The sequence below is a fragment of the Cetorhinus maximus genome, chromosome 17 (genome assembly GCF_964194155.1).
Source record: "Cetorhinus maximus chromosome 17, sCetMax3.hap1.1, whole genome shotgun sequence".
Lineage (NCBI taxonomy): Eukaryota > Metazoa > Chordata > Chondrichthyes > Lamniformes > Cetorhinidae > Cetorhinus > Cetorhinus maximus.
Genome location: NC_135895.1, coordinates 60,112,885 through 60,132,183, shown reverse-complemented (window position 1 = coordinate 60,132,183; position 19,299 = coordinate 60,112,885). Strand labels below are relative to the sequence as shown.

General features: G+C 42.0%; 1 protein-coding gene across 1 annotated transcript in view; it reads left to right on the top strand.

Annotated features, from left to right (window-relative positions):
* Positions 1–1,789: 1,789 nt before the first annotated feature.
* sgip1a (SH3GL interacting endocytic adaptor 1a) overlaps positions 1,790–19,299 on the top strand; it is a 213,855-nt gene continuing 196,345 nt past the window's right edge. Inside the window, exon 1 of the mRNA XM_078561770.1 lies at positions 1,790–2,063. Within this exon, the coding sequence (XP_078417896.1) occupies positions 2,054–2,063 (10 nt within the window). The 5' untranslated portion in view covers positions 1,790–2,053. The remainder of the gene's footprint in view (positions 2,064–19,299) is intronic.

Here is a 19,299-nt window from a genome sequence, read left to right as displayed (position 1 = left end):
TTCTGGCGAGGTTTTGGGTTTTTCCATTTGCTGCCACCATGTTGTAAGGTGTTGTATACCGTTCAGTAGCTCTTAATGAAGTCTTCGTAGTCTTAAGAAGATTAACTGTATGTATTTATTAACTACAAGAACTATGTACATATATACAAACAGTAAAGCTAGGAGCTGTCTCCATGTTTGCATGTGCACATGGCTCTGTCCAACACTAGACTGACCCTTGGGTGCAGGTCATGTATTGTCTTACATCACTGTGTGGGCAGTACTGTACCCAGTCCCCCATTAACCCAGACCCTTACACTACAATTACCATCACCTAATGACTAAACACAGGCAGGCTTATGGCCATCATTCTCCGGAAGTAATTTATAGTCATCTTCACAGTTAACCATGTCCCTTAATTTTTATAATTTTGCAAATTTTAGTATTGCACCTCCTACCTATGTCAAAGCCCAAATAATATAGGGCATAAAATCGTCGTCAGGAGCCATCACGGTTTATATCCCTCCAGTTTATTCCCAGAGGAGTAGAAAATATTATAGATCAATAGTTTTTTTTTTAATTAAGGCCTTTTCATGCGTTGTATGGGATCTGAGGTAATTCTGCCTCTTAATATTCTCTTTCCTTCCTTTGTTGGAGAGCAAAATAAGAGGGAACAGCACTGAATTCAAGATTGTCTGTGAGATAGGACATGAATGGAGGTCCAGAGCCAAACAGAATATCAGTCCCATGGGAGATGGGGAGGGAGGTTGCAAACAGCACCTGACCAGTTTTGAGTACCACTAATTTAAGTCATAGATTTCTATATGCACATCATTAATTGAGATTATATTGCCTCACCCTCGTACGCACAGACATAAAATCTGCAAAATTTCAGATAATTACATTTTGGAGGAAAAGTCTTTCAATTGAGAAACCATTTTGAAAAAGTTTTAAAATGTCAGAATTCAGAGATGGTTAGGAAGAAATAGAAGCTGTGCTATTAGGATAGTATAGAGAAATGGAAGAGTAGAGGCTCCAAAGAACTGTCTGTGTTCAGTCATTAGGTGACATCTGTGTCAGTCAGCTGCCAATATCCTCCCTTCATGTACATTCATGCATACGCTCTTTACTTAATTCCGAGTTTCCCACTGTGTTCTGCCAGTCTGAGTGAAATTCATTTTCCCACACAGATTCCTAGTGCTTCTTGTGTTTATGCTGATTCTTTTGCCCTTTGAACTGGCTTCCTTCATGGTACATTATTTCCAAGGTTCTCGAGGAGCAGCCTGGGAGGATTTTTTTCTCTATCATCCTTCTGGGGATAATTGTTTATGATGTGACGTCAGTGGGATTGATTTCTCTTCAATGGCACAGAGAGAGAGAGAGAGAGAGAGGAGAACAGGCAGAAATGTGCAGCAGCCTTCTGACAAAAGGACACATGCATCATCTGCGCTGATGAACACAAGAACAATGCTATAGTTTAATTATTGCTGTTCAGCTTCAGTAACGCATTTCTTTGAGATTTTTTCCATTATTTTGGAGGCTCTATAGTTGGGCATAGGCTTCTGCATTAATCTGACAGTGCTGATAATTAATCTTATCTGCCTGGCTACCCGAATAGGATTATAAGGCGGGGAAGTGCGTCACAAGGTATGAAGAGGGTTGTGTGTGTGTGTGTGTGTGTGTGTGTGAGTGTATGTGTGTGTGTGTGTGTATTCAAACCAGAGAAGGTGGGGAGGTGGCTTTTTCCTGTGTTCCCAAGGGGTATTGTGTCAGGAGATGGTAACCATGTGATTAGGTACGGAGTAAAAAGGATTGGCTGAACATAGCAGTTGTGTTGAGCTCAGCAAGCTTTCTCTCCCTGTCTCTTTTTCAGCATCATTCTGTGATTCTGTAGCTGACATCAACGGTAGCATCCATGGCCTATAAGCACAGGATTTCAATCCTGTACTGGCATCTGCAATAGCCAGGAGTTGATGCTGATCTTTGTTCCTACTGAATTCATATGTGATAACTGGCCCCTGCTTTCCTGTGTCTTTCAGGACCTTTGGAGATTGAGGAATGCAATTCTGCCACCATGATGGAAGGTAAGCTTCTACCTCTTATAATATTTTAAGCCTTCATTCTGAACTGCCTGGCCAGAAGTAGGTCTAGGGCTTTTGTGCAAGTCAGCAATTATTCAAGTGTTCACGTTTTTAATTTTTTTGTGATCATGTGTTGATTTCTATTGTGCTTTAGGTAGCAGCTAAAAGCAAATGACCCTTGTGGGTCCTTGAAAGACTCGGTGTCCTCCTCAGTTTTATTGTACTGGGTCCTGAACAGCATATTTGTTGCCCATAGAGGAGTTTAACGAGGTTCCTTTAGCATTGGAATTTGTTAAAGATTCTAGGTTGTAGAGTTACTTGGGAACAAATACAGTTCTGAATGAAAAATCATCTAACAGATGAATTAAAGATTTTTACAAAGTATAGTTCTGATTTAAACAGAGAAAGTATTTCCAAATTAAAATGCAGTAAATTGGAAACAGCATAAGCAGTTAATATGATGCCACTTAATTGGTGTGCAGTGTGTTTCTGTATCATACATTGAGACTGTCAGGCTTGTGTGGGATTTTTATTTTGATGAGGTGCATCAACTTCAACATCAACAATATTCAGTCAGCCAAAATGGCTGAAATTATGCGTTTTTTTTGTATTAATGTAAACTATCTGACCAGGACTACATGGTAATTTGCAGTGAGAATGATTTTACTAATTAGACTATTCTTTAATCAGCCATATACAATTTGAGCCTTGTTATTCTTTTCCTATGTACTGCCATGGGGGGCTGAACAGAAATGATGATTCTCTAAACCTCTTTGCAGTTTGAATATTGCAAGTTGAATGCAGGAATATTTTCAGCAACCATGCTGCACGGTGGCCATCTCTTCGTGGTTCAGCGAGGGTGGGTGGGTACCAAACAACATTCTCTAAGTAATACAGTAGGTTTAAGTAGTATTTGAGGAGTAGCAAGAGTTGGGTACTGAGTGGTACTATAATATGGAATAATAGGTTCTAAACAGGAGATTAATCTCTTCTTTAGCCACTGGTAGCTATTGATGTGATTGGTGGTCAGAATTTGTTATAACATGGTTTCAGATATTAAAAAAGTGTAATGGAATTGGATGAGGTTCTGTCCCAATCTATTCTATTTTTGTATTATGCAAAATAATGGTAAATTCTTTACAGCCTTCCACTTAAGATTTTGCATTAGTTAATTTCTTATTGACCAATAAGGCACTATCTGTTACACTTTTGATTATGATAAAAATATGAAATATGAATGCATTGCAAATTAATTTATGTTTTGATAGCAACATATGAGCAATATAATTAAAAAGTGCTTTGGTACATCACCATGTAATTTGGACTGGAAATATATTCACAAATTTTGATATGAAATTTGCAGTTAATTGAAAACTCACTGGGCTTCCTGGAATATGGATTTAATTGCTTTCTTGAAGGAAAATAGAAGTCTTCCTACTTAAGAGTGGAATGAAGCCCAGATTCCATGCAGAGCCAGACAACAACCTTCTGCATGTGGCATAATTAATTAACAGTGAAGGGCTGCATGTCACATTGCATATTCATACCCCTGTGTGGATCATTCATGAGCCTGATCCATGTTTTTCATCCTGATAGGTGCTAGAAATGTAGTACTATCATAGGCCTAATGTGGCAAATAGTCTCCTTCTGTGCTATAATTTCTAGATACATGTTAAGGTTTTGGAGTCAGCAAAACTAACAACTTTTGCAAAAAAAAATATGGAGTTTACTTTTCTGGTGATCAATAGTGGATTGTTTGTGATTGGAAGCTCCCTCTTGCATCACATACCATATTGTTACTCCAACAAGTTGAACAAGTACAAGTACAACAAGTACAGTCAAAGCAATGCACTTTTTATAGCACCACTAGTTTGAATGATATAGGCCACATCTTGACTAAAGGTACAGGCTTCTTATGGCTGAGAAAAGATTCTACTATTTTTCAAATGGAATCAATTCTTAAAAGAAGTAGTCAAAACATATGCAGCTAATTTTTTGTCTTCACCAGCTAGTCTCTATTGTGGTAGAGTGAATCACCTGCTTTTGTAGAACCGCTGATTTTTATTCCATAGGTTTCTGCAATGGCTGGACAATTGGCTCCACCAGATTACTATCCCTTCAGTGAAATTTAAAATTTACCCTCAGTATTTACAACAGAAAGGCACAGTCTCTGATGTAAAGCACTAATGACACCACTGAATTCAATTGGAAAGTCTCATAAAATCAAACTGCTCCCAAAATAATCACTATATAACTGTCTTTCTGCTTGGTTTCCTAGTTTCCCATTGATTCTAGATTTAAGTGTGAAACTCCTATTGAAGAAGTTTAAGGGTAATTTTAAATCTGAGATTGATAGATTTTTTGCAAGACAAGGGTATTGAGTTATATGAGTTGAAGACGAGACCAACTTTTTTCTGGATCAACTTTTTTTTCTTGGCCATTTCCATAGAATTGATAGTTGTCCCTCACCTTGAGGTTGATTGGATCACCAGGCGTTTCTTGGTCTCTGGACGAACAGTTGGTGACTTATAGGAACAAAGAAATAAGAGTAGGCCATTCAGCACCATTCAATGTGACCATGACTGATCTGTGAGTTTGCTCCATCTTGCCACCTTGGATCCATGTCCCTTTATACTGTTGACTAGCAAAGATCTTTCAATCTCCAATTTAAATTTATTAATTTTTGTGGGAGTGCGTTCCACACTTCTACCACCCTTGTGTGACATTTAACACATAGACCAGGATTTTTCACTGAGTGGGCGGGTGCACACCCAAGTGTATAATGACGCGCGATGACATCGGGCGAGCGTCCCGATGTCATCGTGCACTCACGTGATATTTCAGTTGGCGGCCGCACGGTGGACTTGGCAGCGCACCCGCCCTGACAATGAAAAGGCCTATTAAGGCCATTAACAATCCAATTGATTTAAATTTTTCACTGCCCGTCCAACCTTACGGTTGGTGGGCAGGCAAAAAGGCCAGGCGGCCTTTGCATTTTTTGTGAAACCTCATCCATAGGCAGGATATTTTAAAAAATAAAAAATTTCACCCTAATTTCTAACATATCCCTGCTCATGGCACATGAGGGGACATGTTTTTCTTCGACCTTAAAACTCTTTATTTTTTATTTTGAAAACCGTTTATCTCCCTGAGGCAGCTCGGTGCTTCAGGGAGCTTTTCCAGCGCGCACCCACGTGCATGTGCAAAGTTCGCGCTGGTCCTCCTCCCCCCCACACACAGGCAGTGCTGAGTGTTGCTGCACATGACTCACGCCAAGTAGGCCTTAATTGGCCCGCCAGCGTGAAATTGTGGTCCGGCCCCAATTGTGGGCGGCGGGTGGATTCCCAACCGCTCCCAAATCCCAACCCCACCAAGCCTGCCCGACGAGGGCAGAATTCTGCCCATAATAAGGAAGTTTAATGCTGCGATAGAGCAGCAACGTGTAATTTCACCTCAACCAGCTGCATCTTCACATTGGATGTATGCTGATAATAGAACTCTTGAGTGGGCTATTCAGCCCCTGGAGTCAGTTCTGCTATTTAATGAGATGATGGCTGATCTGTACCTTAACTCCATTTGCCTGCTTTCATTGCATATAACTTAATACTCTTGGCTAGCAAAGCATCTGTCAATCTCAGTTTTAAAGTTATTACTTGAGCTAAAATCTACTACTTTTCATGGGAGAGTTGCACACTTCTAACACCCTTAGCATGAAGAGGTGTTTCCTAGCTTCTCTCCTGAATGGCCAAGATCTGCTTTTAAGGTTATGTCTCCTTGTTCTAGACTCCTCCACTGGCAGAAGAAAAAATCTTTCTATCTACCCTATCACTTCGTAATCCTAAAAACCTCAATCAAATCACGCTTTAACCTTCTCTACTCCAGAATACAAGTCTCCTCCTCCTCCTTCAGGTACCATGCCCAAAGACGGCATTGGTGACCATGGACTTCGATCAGATTGGTCCATACTATGCTCAACAAAGTACTGCAGTGGTTTGCCATTGCCTTCTGCGGTATGGCTGACCAGGAAACTCTCCGACTTTTACTGCCTGCCATCAGGCATATTGGAAGGATTTACAGGCTAATAATCAACTTGTTTAGCCATGCGATGAAAACACCTTCCATGGCCATCAAGTCCTGAAGTGGGGCTTGAACCCGGAGCTTCTGGCCCAGAGGTAGAGATGCCGAGATGTCACAAGACCTCTCCACTAATACAAACCTAGCTTATTTAATCTTTCCTTGTAGGTTAACTCTTGGAGATACTACTATTCTGCTGAATCTGTGCTGCACAACTTCCAGGACATGCTGATGAGTTTAAATAATTCACATGTCTTCTTGCACCAGTTGCAGTGTGGAATTTTCATTTGGTGCAGCCACTGTATGGATTTTGCAATCTTCTCATACTCTGCTGCACTCTTTTCAGTTGCTGGCTTTTGAATTGAGAGATGCCAGCTGTGCAGAGAAAGAAAAATCATCAGGGAAATGCATTCAGTCTGGCAAATAGAGACTTCAGCCCAGTGTTGGTTGAGGAAGCCTTGAAGCTGAATGCTCTGACCTCTTGGTTCAAAGAAAAGATAAAAGAAACTGATCAGATGAAACAAGTCCACTCATAAGTTTTAATGGAGACTAAAAGACCACATCCTTGGAAAACAAGATCTTGTATTTGATTGCATTTTTATTTAGCACAATATTCAGGACAAAATATTCTGGGGAAAAAATATCAGACATGATTCTATAATTTTTTTAAAAAGGAGGTTGGAGCAGATTGGTGAAATTGGTAAACTATTACATAATATGGTTTAGGTTTGTTTACTCAGCAGAAAATCTCCCGAGCCAACAAAAAGCTCTTTACAAAACTGCTTTTACCTATATTTCCTAATGCCACAGGAGCAAATTCCAATTTCTTATCTACCACAGGGTATAAGAAACTGTTAGACCTTAAGTACCTGTAACAAGAGAGAATCCAACCATCACCCCTTGATGTTCATCGGCATTACCATCACTGAATCCCCCACTATCAACATCCTGGGGGTTACCATTGACCAGAAACTGAACTGGACTAGCCACATAAATACTGTGGCCACAAGAGCAGGTCAGAGGCTAGGAATCCTGCCACGAGTAACTCACCTCCTGACTCCCGAAAGCCTGTCCGCCATCTACAAGGCACAAGTCAGGTGTGTGATGGAATACTGTTCAATTGCCTGGATGAGTGCAGCTCCCACAGCACTCAAGAAGCTTGACACTGTCCAGGACAAAGCAGCCCACTTGATTGGCACCACATCCACAAACATTCACTCCCTTCACCACTGACACACAGTAGCAGCAGTGTGTACCATCTACAAAATGCACTGCAGGAATTCACCAAGGTTGCTTAGGCAGCACCTTCCAAACGCACGACCACTACCACCTAGAAGGACAAGGGCATCAGATACATGGGAACAATACCACCTGGAAGTTCTCCTCCAAATCACTCACCATCCTGACTTGGAAATATATCACCGTTCATTCACTGTCACTGGGTCAAAATCATGGAACTCCCTTCCTAACAGCACTGTGGGTGTACCTACACCATATTGACTACAGCGGTTCAAGAAGGCAGCTCACCACCACCTTCTCAAGGGCAACTAGGGGTGGGTAATAAATTTCGGCCCAGCCAGCGAAGCCCACATCCCATGAATGAATTTTTTAAAAGGTTTTTCCATGACTAGGCATGCAGTGTGCAGCAGATGGTAAATGGGGCAGCCACCAATAAATGGAGCCAGCTACTATATGATTTGTCAACTTTAAATTTTTATGGAATTTAGATTCTTCTACTGTAACCTCCTGCAACCCTACAACTTGCCCCAACTCCCTGCTCTTTCCCCACGTCCCCCAACAGAAATCTCTGTGCTCCTCTAATCCTGGGCTCTTCGGCATCCTTGAATTCCTTTGTGGCCATTCCTTGAGTTATCTAGGTCCGAAGCTCTGGAATTTGCACCCTGAACTTCTCCACATCTCTCTCCTTCTAGAGGAGACTCCTTTTAAATCTGCCTATTTGACCAAGCTTTTGGTGACCCTTGCTCCTTTGGCTTGGCATCAGCTTTTGTCATATAATGTTCCTGTGAAGAACCGTGGGACATTTTACTTTGTTAAAGGTGTTGTATAACTGCAAGTTATTGTTGGCATCATCAACCTTCTGAATGTTTATTATATAGAAATTATAACACTGAAATGGATATTTTGGCCCAATCACAAGGAATACTAGTAATCCTAACTGCCCACTCTATTTTCACATTGGCCTGGATTTGAATAGCTGGGGGAAGGGGGAGGTCTTCCAATGCCCTGGCATAAGAGTCGAAGGTGAAATCGCCCTGATTGCCCCACAGCTATTTTATGGCCCTTGGCCATTAATTGACTTGAAGTGGGCCTTCCATCAGGGAGGAAATCCTATCTCTGAGAGCTGCCGGCCAATTAAGTGGCCAGCAGCTCTCTGGTCCCAGCATCGCCACTGGGAACATTGGCCACTGCTGGGATTGCAGCAGCCCCAGAGGGAAGTGAGCTGTGATGGAGCCTGAACTTTAAGGTAAGTCTGGGTTCTTGACGAGCCCCAGCAAGGCAGGTGGGGGGGGCTGCAGTCGACAGGGAAGGGGGAGGGGAAGCATACGGGTGGGAAGACCTGGGGTGGTGGAGGGAGCCTCTGATGGGCACTGATGGCAAAGTAAAGGTGCTTACCCCGCCCCCCCTACTTTGACTGACCACCAGCTTGACCAACAAAACCTGTTGGGCTGCACATTTGGTATTGGCCTCTCCCATCGCGGGTAAAATCCCAGCAGCACCGGGAAGAGACCCTTAGGTGGCTATTAATTGGTCACTTATGGGCCTCAATTAACCCATGGGTGGGCAGGCATCCTGAGGCCTCCCCTGCCACTGGTGAAATTGTGGTGGGTACAGGGGTGAGGACAGGCAGGTGGGGCATGGTGCTCAGTCTTACAGCCCCACCCCCCCAACAGCCAACCTATCCTGGGGTTGTGGGGCATAAAAGCTAGCCCCTTTATTCGCCCTTCCTTGAACCATCAGACTAACTTATCCTTAGAAGTTGGCATTATGTCTGCTTCAATCACTAACTCAATTAGTGCATTCCACAACCTCCATCCTCTGCTTGGGGAAAAAAAATGTTTATTTTGGTTGCTGTCTAAATGCCATGTATTATTTAATCTTCTATCTATGTTCAGTAATACTAAACCCTCTCAGCTACAGGAACAGTTTGGTGCTATCTGTTCTGTCCCATTTCTTTATAATCTTAAGCCCTTTCTCAAATTATCCCCTCATCACCCCCATTCTAATTTTTCAAGTCTTTCTTTGTTTCTGTATAACCTCATATCAGGCATCAAAGCTACTTTTTAGGGAGAAAGGAGGGGCTTAACAAAATGTTTGTGGCTTCCATACAAACACTGGTTGTACTAATTGAATCCACAATTTATCCATTAAAGAAGCAGTGTGGGAAAAAATTGATATCATTGAAGAACACTGCCCGGGCTGCCCATGGCACTTTCTTCCCTGGGGAAATCAACATAGCCTGCTGCATAGCCCTGCTTGAAGCAGTGCTACATGATTGCTTTTCTATAGAAAGTGGTGGATAAATTCAGAGTTTAGTAAACATCAACTATTGGAGGTTGACAAGAGTCAGAAAAGCCAAGTGTTATTTTTTCTGCATATTAGCAATGCTATAATGTATTCAATATGATTTACATCATTCCATTTTGTGCCAGAGAACAAATAGAAAGGATTTGCCAGCCAATCTTTCAAATGCGCTGACCTTCTAAAATGTGATTGCAATTAGACCCTTCACATTGTGCATCAGTACAGAACTATTGTACAACAAACATTCACATATAAACACTTTGATAAAGCACGACTTATAAAGGATAGAAAGAAGTAAGAAAAAGGCTATTATAAAATGTTCAAAATAATTTGACTAGCAATAATATTTTTAGGGTACTGTGATTTTACAGATCTTTAGAACACAGGTATGTGATTATGTGAAGTAGAAAAGAATGGTTCAAAACATAACCATTTACACGCACACAGTTCTAATCCGGGAATGCTTGGCAGTGGGTTTTCAGGAACAACTGGGTTGCCCCTCGAAAGAATCGGCACAGACATGATGCCCTGAATGCCCCCTTCTGTACTGTATTATTCTCAGATTCTATATAACTGTGGGAAGACCTTGAGATGAATTTAAAGGCCTCCCCCTGAGGTAAGTTTGGAGGCGGGGGGCATTTAATTGGGCTGGAGGGTGTGGAGTGGGGGGGTCCTTAAACCTGGGGAAGGTTCATCACTGGCCACTTAAGTGCCTGAGAGGTACATAATATGAAGGGCCTACCCCAAAGGAGGCAACGTGGATCCTTCGCCAGCTTTCCAGCCAGTGGGTGAGATCCCTGTCGCCTGGATTAAATTCTGCCCTCTATACAGAAGCCAGGTGGTGCTTGAGATTACCCAAAGGTCATCTCTGAAGATGATGAAGTAAGATGTCAGGCCTGATCAATTATTTTTACATGGTGTGCAGGAAATGGACAGAAAATTACTTTACAAAAATGTCTTCCAGGAACTCAAACAGTTATTTAAAATGTTAATGGGAATTAAAGGAAAATGAGTAATTAATTTATGTCCCTACCAAGCAAATAAGTTATTTGGAGTGTACCTTTACCATCATTGTTAAGTTGGTACATTTTCTGCCAGTATTACTAAAGCCCTCCAATTATCATCCAGCTAATATGTTTGATTTCAATGGTTTCATTCTGCAAGTATCAAGGAAAGGTAGACTATTGAAGCAGTTGTCAAGGAAAATATATTGCATTATTTCTCAAAGTAAAAGGTTTTTTGTGTTGAACAATATTGTGTAAAAACTTGTTGAATGATAGGTGATCTTTTCATCACAAGTCTCCAATCACACACCCTTTCACCTCTCTTTTCCGTCTTTTACCAATACTATTGTTGTGTCTCTTAAATTCCAATTATCTGGTACCAAATACTATTCCCCATTTCATATTCCAACACTTTCTTTCCCCAAAACACACCAGAACTTGGAATTCATTGCCTCCTTGCTCTTTCCTTCCTTTTACAAACTTTAAGTTTTCAAAAGCCAAAGCATGGCATAGAATCTGCAGACTATAAGCAGGCAATTTGGTCCAACCAGTCAATGCTGCTATTTATACCCCACATGGGCATCCTCATGGACATCCTGCCACTCTAATGACCTTTTCCCGTCTTGCCCCTTGCCCTCGTATCCCTCTATTCCCTTCTTCTACTATTAAACAACCTCTGTAACTGATTCAACCACCTGATGTTTCAGCAAGTTTCAAGTCTCACTACTTTCTGGATAAAAAAATCCTTTGTTTAATTCGTTGGTGGATAATCTTCTAAATATGTCACTTTGTTCTGGATTCCCCCACGAGTGGAATCCACTCTATCAAACCCTTTCATAATTTGAGACCTCTAACAGGATTTTTCTTAGTATTCTCTTCAGAGAAGAGTCCTAATCTTTACTGAAAGATATATCCCCTCAATTCTGGTAACATCCTAGTAAATCTTTTCTGAATTTTCTGCAGTGTTTCAGTATCATTTTTGTAGAATGGAGACCAGGAGCTGGATTTTCGCTACTGAAGGAATAGCTCAAGTCAGACAATTTCCCAACTTGACAGACCTGCCTTAGTTTAAAGGCCCACGTTAGATCCAATTTTCACTCTGGGGAGACAGAGGTAGGATTGAGTCAGGCCTGCCGACCCCAGAAGAAGACCCTAGGTGGCCACGGGAACAGGTGAGTATTGAGGCAAGCTGATTAGAAGACCCGCCACAGTTCTCTGGGGCCTTGTCTCAGTTGTTTTAGACACTGTTAGGCCATCTAGCCCTCATCTATCCCCACCCCCCTGCCACCTCAATGCAAACTCATGCCCCTTCCACCACCTATGCCTCCTCATACCCCAATGGCAGCTCATACTCAAATGCTGCCTCTATATAGCTACTTACTCAGCATCCACCATGGGAAAGCCTCAGAAGCCACCTGGAGATGTAAAAATAAACTTCTAATGATGTAACACAGCTCTCACTCATATATGGTGATAGCAAAAAAAAAACTCCCTTTCAAGAATGCGATTCAAATTTTAAATCTCAAGTGGTTAATCGCTTATAAAAGCAAACAAACTTATATTCAGTCCCCACATCAAAGACAAATAATCCTTTAATAGCTTCTTTAAACTGTCATCATGCTGTTATAATTGTAGCTTTTGAAACTCAGCCTAACATTCATAATGGCATAATAATAACCCTTGGAGAAATGCCACCAATGACCTCGATTGAAATTGCATGACATGATGGTAATGTTTTTTTCTAACCTACATCAGATGGCCTGTCAATCAAAGCATTCTGGCAGAGGGTTTTAAAACTCTCACTGACAGCTTAAACCAGGATTTTCATGTTTAAAGAGCCAGGGATTTTAAAAAAAATTCGGATCATGACACTTAAACACACCTCACTCACCCTTCAAGAGTGTTTACATCTGGTCCATTAATTTGTGACTTCCGCACTGTGGCTTAAGGCCCTTGCAACAATGAAAATGGGGTCTGTTTGAATGCCCCACTGAGTTAAAATGGCCTTGCTGAGTTCAAGTTTGCCTCTTTTGTTAATCACACCACACCCCCTTCCCCCTGCTGACAAAACTTGTATCTGTTGAAAACAGGGGTAGAATCTGCACCTGGGTCCTGCCCACCATTTTTAAAGGTCCGTGGATTCTTCTTGACTCCGAAAAAACTGGCCCCAGATCTCCATATGGTGTTCTAATTTCAGTATAACGGAGATTCTATCTAAATTTAACCTGTTCAAAGGCACTGAGTGCTGGTTCAGGGGACTGGACATTGAGAAGGGGGGAACCCGCAAAGAGTCACTTCCCTGCCTTTGCTTCCAACACCCCTCTCCCCTTAAACCAACCCCCTTCCATCTCTCCCCCTTTACTTACCTGTAGCCTGGGTCATTTTGTGATCCTGGGGTGCTGGTGCCTGTCTTTCCAACAGCAGTCACAGCCTGCTCAGTGGCACTGCTGAGCGAAAGAGCTGCTGGCCTCTGATTGACTGGTAGCTCATGTAGGTGGGATCTCCGTCCCCATGGTGTTGATTCCAGGGGAAGACCTGCTGGTGGCCTCTCCACTGCCTGTTTGGCTTGTGGCTCAGTGGACCTTCCCAAAAAGAGGCACTGCAGGCCTCTTGCTGGCTCTCAGCTGGCAGGTGAGATCCTCGAAGCCTCGACAAGATTCCACCCAATGCCTCAAATATGAGAGTCCAAGTCATTTACCTATATGGTATTCCCATTAGGGAATTATGTAGAAGACCATTTTCTATTTTCTGCTGATCTAAGAAACTCCTTAAATACTTACCCTCTGTTTTGTAGTCACATTTCAATCCATTCTGCGACCTGCATCCTGACTCCACATGCCCAGGCCTTTGCCAAGTGGCACCTTATCAAAAGCCTTCTGAAAAAAGTCCTTGGCCTGAATTTTTCCATGTTGGGCGGACTCAGCGGGAGCAGGCAGGGACAGTCGCGGAGCCAACTGCCGCCCACGATTGGCTCTGCGCCGCCATCTTACGTGGGCGGGCCAATTAAGGCCTGCCCAGCGTAAGGCGTGGGCTACCTGTGCTGGCGGGGGGAAGGAGAGAGAGTTGTGGCCAGTGCTCTTTCGTGTATGTGTGCAAAAGAGCGTTTCAATCTCCCTGACGCACGGAGCTGCCTGAGGGAGATTGAAGCAGTTTGTAAAAACATTTTTACAGAAATTAAAAATTTAATGAGACGTGTCCCCTCGTGTGACTGTGTCACATGAGATGGGACTTTTTTTTCTTTTTCATATAAGATTTTTATTTAAGCAGTAAAAGCTTTAGGAAACCTCTTCCCGCTCGTGGATGAGGTTTACTAAAAAACGTGAAGGCTGCTTGGCCTTTTCGCCTGCCCTCCAACCTTAAGGTTGGATGGGCAGCATAAACAATGACATTAATTAATTTGTTAATGGCCTTAATAGGCCTATCAGTTGTTGGTGGGCGCGCAGGCGACTCCGGCGCGAGCCTGCCAAATGAAATATCGCGAGACAGCTGATAACGTTGGGTTGCACGCCTGGCGTCATCATGCATCATTTTACGTGCCAGTGTGTTGGGCCCATCCCCGCATGCTGACTGAAAAATCCTGGCCCATGTACAACAAATCCACTACATTGCTCTTGTCTACTTTTCATTATTTCTTCAAGGCATTTAAAGTTGATTAAACATGACCTTTCTTCTAGAAATAAATGCTTGCTTATGTTTTCCATCTCTAGATGTTTGTTATCCCATCATTTGGTGTTATAAAGGGCTAATATTTAAGGGGAATTGGTAGCATAGTGGTTTTGTCACTGGACTGGTAATCCGGGGTAATGCCCTGGGGAACCAGGTTCAAATCCTACCACAGCAGATGGTGGAACTTGAATTCAATAAAAATCTAGAATTAAAAGTCTGATGATGACCATGAACCCATCTGGTTCACTAATGTCCTTTAGGGAAGGAAACCTGCCATGCTTACCTGGTCTGGCCTACATGTGACTCCTGACCCACAGCAATGCGGTTGACTCTCAAATGCCCTCTGAACAAGGGCAATTAGGGATGGGCAATAAATGCTGGCCCAGCTAGTGACACCCACATCCCATGAATGAATAAAAAAAATACTGTGATGGCAGGCACTTGTTACGCTGAATCACTGCTGTGTGCAGAGACTTGAGGCCTATAATGAAATTAGTGGGTTCCAGCACTGTCAATGTATCTGCCTGTGTGAGGGTAGTGTGAGCATATGTGCGAGACTTAATAATGCCATTAAAATATTCAAATTTCTATAATTGAACTAGAGTGCTTGCTTAGAGTTCCAGTAACTGAACTTGATTTCCAATGGATGCTTTGAAGGCTCAGTCATGAAAAGAAGGTCTTTATTGAGACCACATTATTATTGGCCTTATCTTTTCTTTTCTTTTGTTTTGATGAGGTGACACTTACTATTTAAGATCACTTTTCTCAGTTTCTCTGCAAGATAACTTTGACTGTGCACTTCCCCAAGCTGAGAGAATCAAATTGCCATCTATTCTCTGTCCTTTGCTGGCACTGGGATTCAACTGAAAGCACATTCCAAGAATTTCTCGCTCCTCTCTCTCTTTCTCTTACTCTTTTACTTTCCTCTCACATTGTTATATCTCTCTCTTCCCTCTCTTATAATCCTCTCTTGCTTACTCTCTGTTTTTCCTTCTCTCTCCTTCCCCTATTAACTTCTGTTCCTATTTTTTCTCACTATCTTTCCTCCTCCTCTTCTGCCTTTATCTCTCTTTCTTTCACTGTCCTCTCTCATTTTTCTCTTTCTCTTGTTTCTCTCCAAGGAAAAGTCTAACTTTTACTGCTCCAAGTATCTTTCTTATGTTTTTTGCCCCTGAAAACAATTGCTGCTTGTGAAATATCTCAATCCAGCTTTTTTGTCACTTCTACCTCATGGCAGTCATTTTTCTGCAGCATAATTCAAGCAATGCCGTTGAACAACTTTATTATATCAGCATTGAAGTAAAGGCAAAATGTCTCCCTTTCTGAGTTGGTGTAAATGCTGGATAGCTGACTGTCACTAATTCAGAATTCCTCAGGTTCAGTTCCCATTAAAGTTCACTATTCTTAGCTTTGATTTCACAACTTGTCTTAAAAAGGAAATATTTGCTAGAGTTGCTGCTGACTCCTATCTGGAGATAGTGATGGCACATCTGTATGGCGATTAAGGTGAGCAAATTAATGGGCTTGATTGTGACGCTTTTACTGCTAAATAGCTTATTGACCCATCTCTGTAGCGTCCTCCAGCCCTATAACCTCTGAGATTTCTGAGCACCTCCAATTCTGGCCTCTTGTGCATCCCAGATTTTAATTGCTCCACCATTGGCAGCCATGCCTTCAGCTATCTCGCCCTAAGCTCTGGAATTCCCTCCCTAAACCTCTCCACATTCTTCGCCTCTTTCCTCCTTTTAAGACACTCCTTAAAACCTATCTTTTTGACCAAGCTATTGGTTACTTGCCTTAATATTTCTGTGTCTAATTTGTTAATCACTCCATTGACGTGCCTCGTGATGTTTTATTGTGCTAAAGGAGGAAAGGCTGTTGGATATAAGTAATAGGAAGTTTGATTGATGTTTTATCCTTTTAGTCTGGCCAAAAGTCGCTCTGAACATTCCAGTATTTTTCATTGTAGCCAATTGGCCTTGGAAGAGATACAATGAAGATTTATCAGAGTGAAATAAAGGCTTAAAGGGTTAAGAAATGAGAAAAGATTGCAGAAACTTGGTTTGTACTCTCTTTAATTTAGAAGGTGAGGGATGATCTAATCAAGGAAATGAAAATCCAATAAGGTGGATCCAGAGAAAACTCTTCAAATCAGGAAAATACAAAACAGGAGGATATAATCTTAAAATTAGAGCTAGGCTATTTATAGATAATATCAGGAATAATTTTTTACGTACAAAGTAGTGGAAATCTGGAACTCTTTTTCTTCCTAAAAGCTGTGGATGCCGAGTCAATTGAAATTTTCAAGATTGATATTGATAGTTAGAGACATCAAGGCATGTAGAGCTAAAGCGGCTAAATTGAGTTGCTGTACAGGTAAATCACGAACAAACTGAATGGTACAATAGGTCTGAGAAGTTGAATGGCCTATTTATGTTTCAGTGTTCAACCAAGACCAAAAACAACTTTTTGTTGAAGATGCTCAATAAATACAAAATAAAACGTCCCAAGTCTCTTGACACTAGCATTATAAAGCAAATTTTGACATCGCGCTATTAGGGGAGATGACCAAAAGCTTGGTCAAATAGGTAGGCTTTAAGGAGCATCTAAGGTGAAAAGAGAGGGGGAGAGGTTTATGAAAGGAATTCCAGAGCTTAAGGCCTTGACAGCTGAAGCCACAACTGCCAATGGTAGAGTGATTAAAATTGGGGATGCTTAAGAGGCCAGAATTAGAAGAGCACTGATATCTTGGAAGATTGCAGGGCTGGAAGGGAATACAGAGATAGGGAGGAGCGAGACCATGGAGGGATTTGAAAACAAGGATAATCATTTTAAAATCAAGATGTTGCTTAACTAGGAACCAATGCAGGTCAGCGAACACATGGGTGACATGTGAATGAAACTTATTAGTGCGAGTAAGGAGAATTTTGGAACACCTCAAATTTATGGAGGATAGGATGTGAGAGGCTGGTCAGGAGTGTGTTGGAATAGTCAAATGTTGAGGTAACAAATTAAGTGACGGCAATCTTTCACTTGATGCAGAAATCAACACACGCATTGGAAAAACTGCAGCTCTTATGTCCAGACAGCGTAAGAGTGTGTGGAGAAACAGCAATAAGAACAAAGTTCTGGAAATACTCAGTAGGTCTGGCAACATTTGTGGAAAGAGACACATTTAACATTTTGAGCAAAATACGACTCTCTTCAGAACTGAAGGAGGATAGAAATGTAATAGGTTACATGCTGTTGAAAGGGGAGGAAGGACAAAAGGGAAGGTCTGGAATAAAGTAGAGGATGGGAAAGATGAAATGGCAAAAATGTAATGGAACAAAAGGCAAAGAGAATAGTAATGTCTGTAGTAAAGAAACATGCATTTGGGTACTCAATCAGCCCATGCTTGCAAAAAAAAGTCTACTGTTAGATGTGATTCTGTGATTTGATGGCACTTGCTGAACAATCCTGAATGCAGTAATCACTACACTAGCAGTTAATTTAAGATAATCAGTCAAGCTGGTAATATGGCTCATTTGCGCTTGCTAGAAGCAACATAAATTCATATACAGGGACCTATTCTCTGCAAGCAAAAGGAATATGTTCAAACCTAGCACCTCTTTTGAATTACCCAAGAACTTGGGGAGCCTATAGTTCCCCAATGCTTTCTCCATGGCAACACCTCAGCTAATCAGAATTGATTCTCCAACCAATCAGCACCCTTTTCTCCTGTAGTATAAATTGTTGTGATTGTTTGAAATTTGGAATTCTTACATTTTTCCTGATGAGCGCAAGACAGAAAGGTTTGGAAAATTGTCTCTCTTTTCAGCAATATTTGAGTTCCATACTATGATTATTTGTTTACAAGGCTGCTCTAGCTTAAGTCACCCAGAAGAGCTACTTTAAAATATTTTGTACAAAAAGCATAAAATAGGCTTTTTGAGGCAGACAGTCAAATATGTGTTCATATTCATGATTATATAATATATCATTATTGTTTTTGTTTTTGTTAGAATATTGATGTATAATAATAAAAAAATCTTTTAAAACAATGGTAGCGGGGTGGCAAGAAATAATTAAAAACATAGTGGACTGAAAATTCCACACTGGGCCTGGCATAACTGCTGAAGAAGGATCAGAACTGCAGTGAACCAATTTCCATTACAATTCAACCCAAAGGTGAGGAGGCCATGAAATTCTGGAAGGGTGAGCAGTGTCTGGGATTGCTCTTGGCTTCCCTGGGAAGTTCTATGAAAGACGCACCCAACTAGCCTAACAGAATCCATGCCTTCAGAGAATAAACTTTGGGCGGAATTGTCCCAAGCACTAAGTGTGGTAGCGGGTGGAAAAAAGGATGTTTTATCCATTGGCCACAATGGCAGGTTTTCGCGCCGTTTTGTCCCAATCCCACCTCATTAATCATGCATTCCCAGAAAATACGCCATTTCGCTGATGGGCAGCCACTGATTCACCCGCCATGCCATCATCTCGCCGCCTCCTCATGCCGGGCATCATATTTAAAGTGCAGACGTGCGCACACCTCTCTGTATTTCCAGCCCAGGACAGCTCTGGCGAATACATGGCCTAGAAAGGCAAGAAGACTGCAGCTCCTCCTGATTCAGTGATGCATCCCTGGCATGCCTTCTGGACACCATTGGAGCCCGCCATAATGCTCTCTACCCCTGCACTGGCCGCACAAGGCCCATTAGTGTCACCACTCCGACTTGGGAGGTGGTGGCAGAGGTGGTCAGTGCCAACACTGCACAGAAGGGGATCGCCATCCAGTGCAGAAAGAGGATGAATGATCTCATCCGTGCAGCCAGGGTAAGGCAACCATCTCATCACCCTAAACTCACATGCTCACAAGGCCATCACACCTTCACTGGCATCTCACTCAGTGCCAGCTCAAGGACCATCACCATTCACTCTCTCACACACACCTTCACATCTCCATCTGGCCT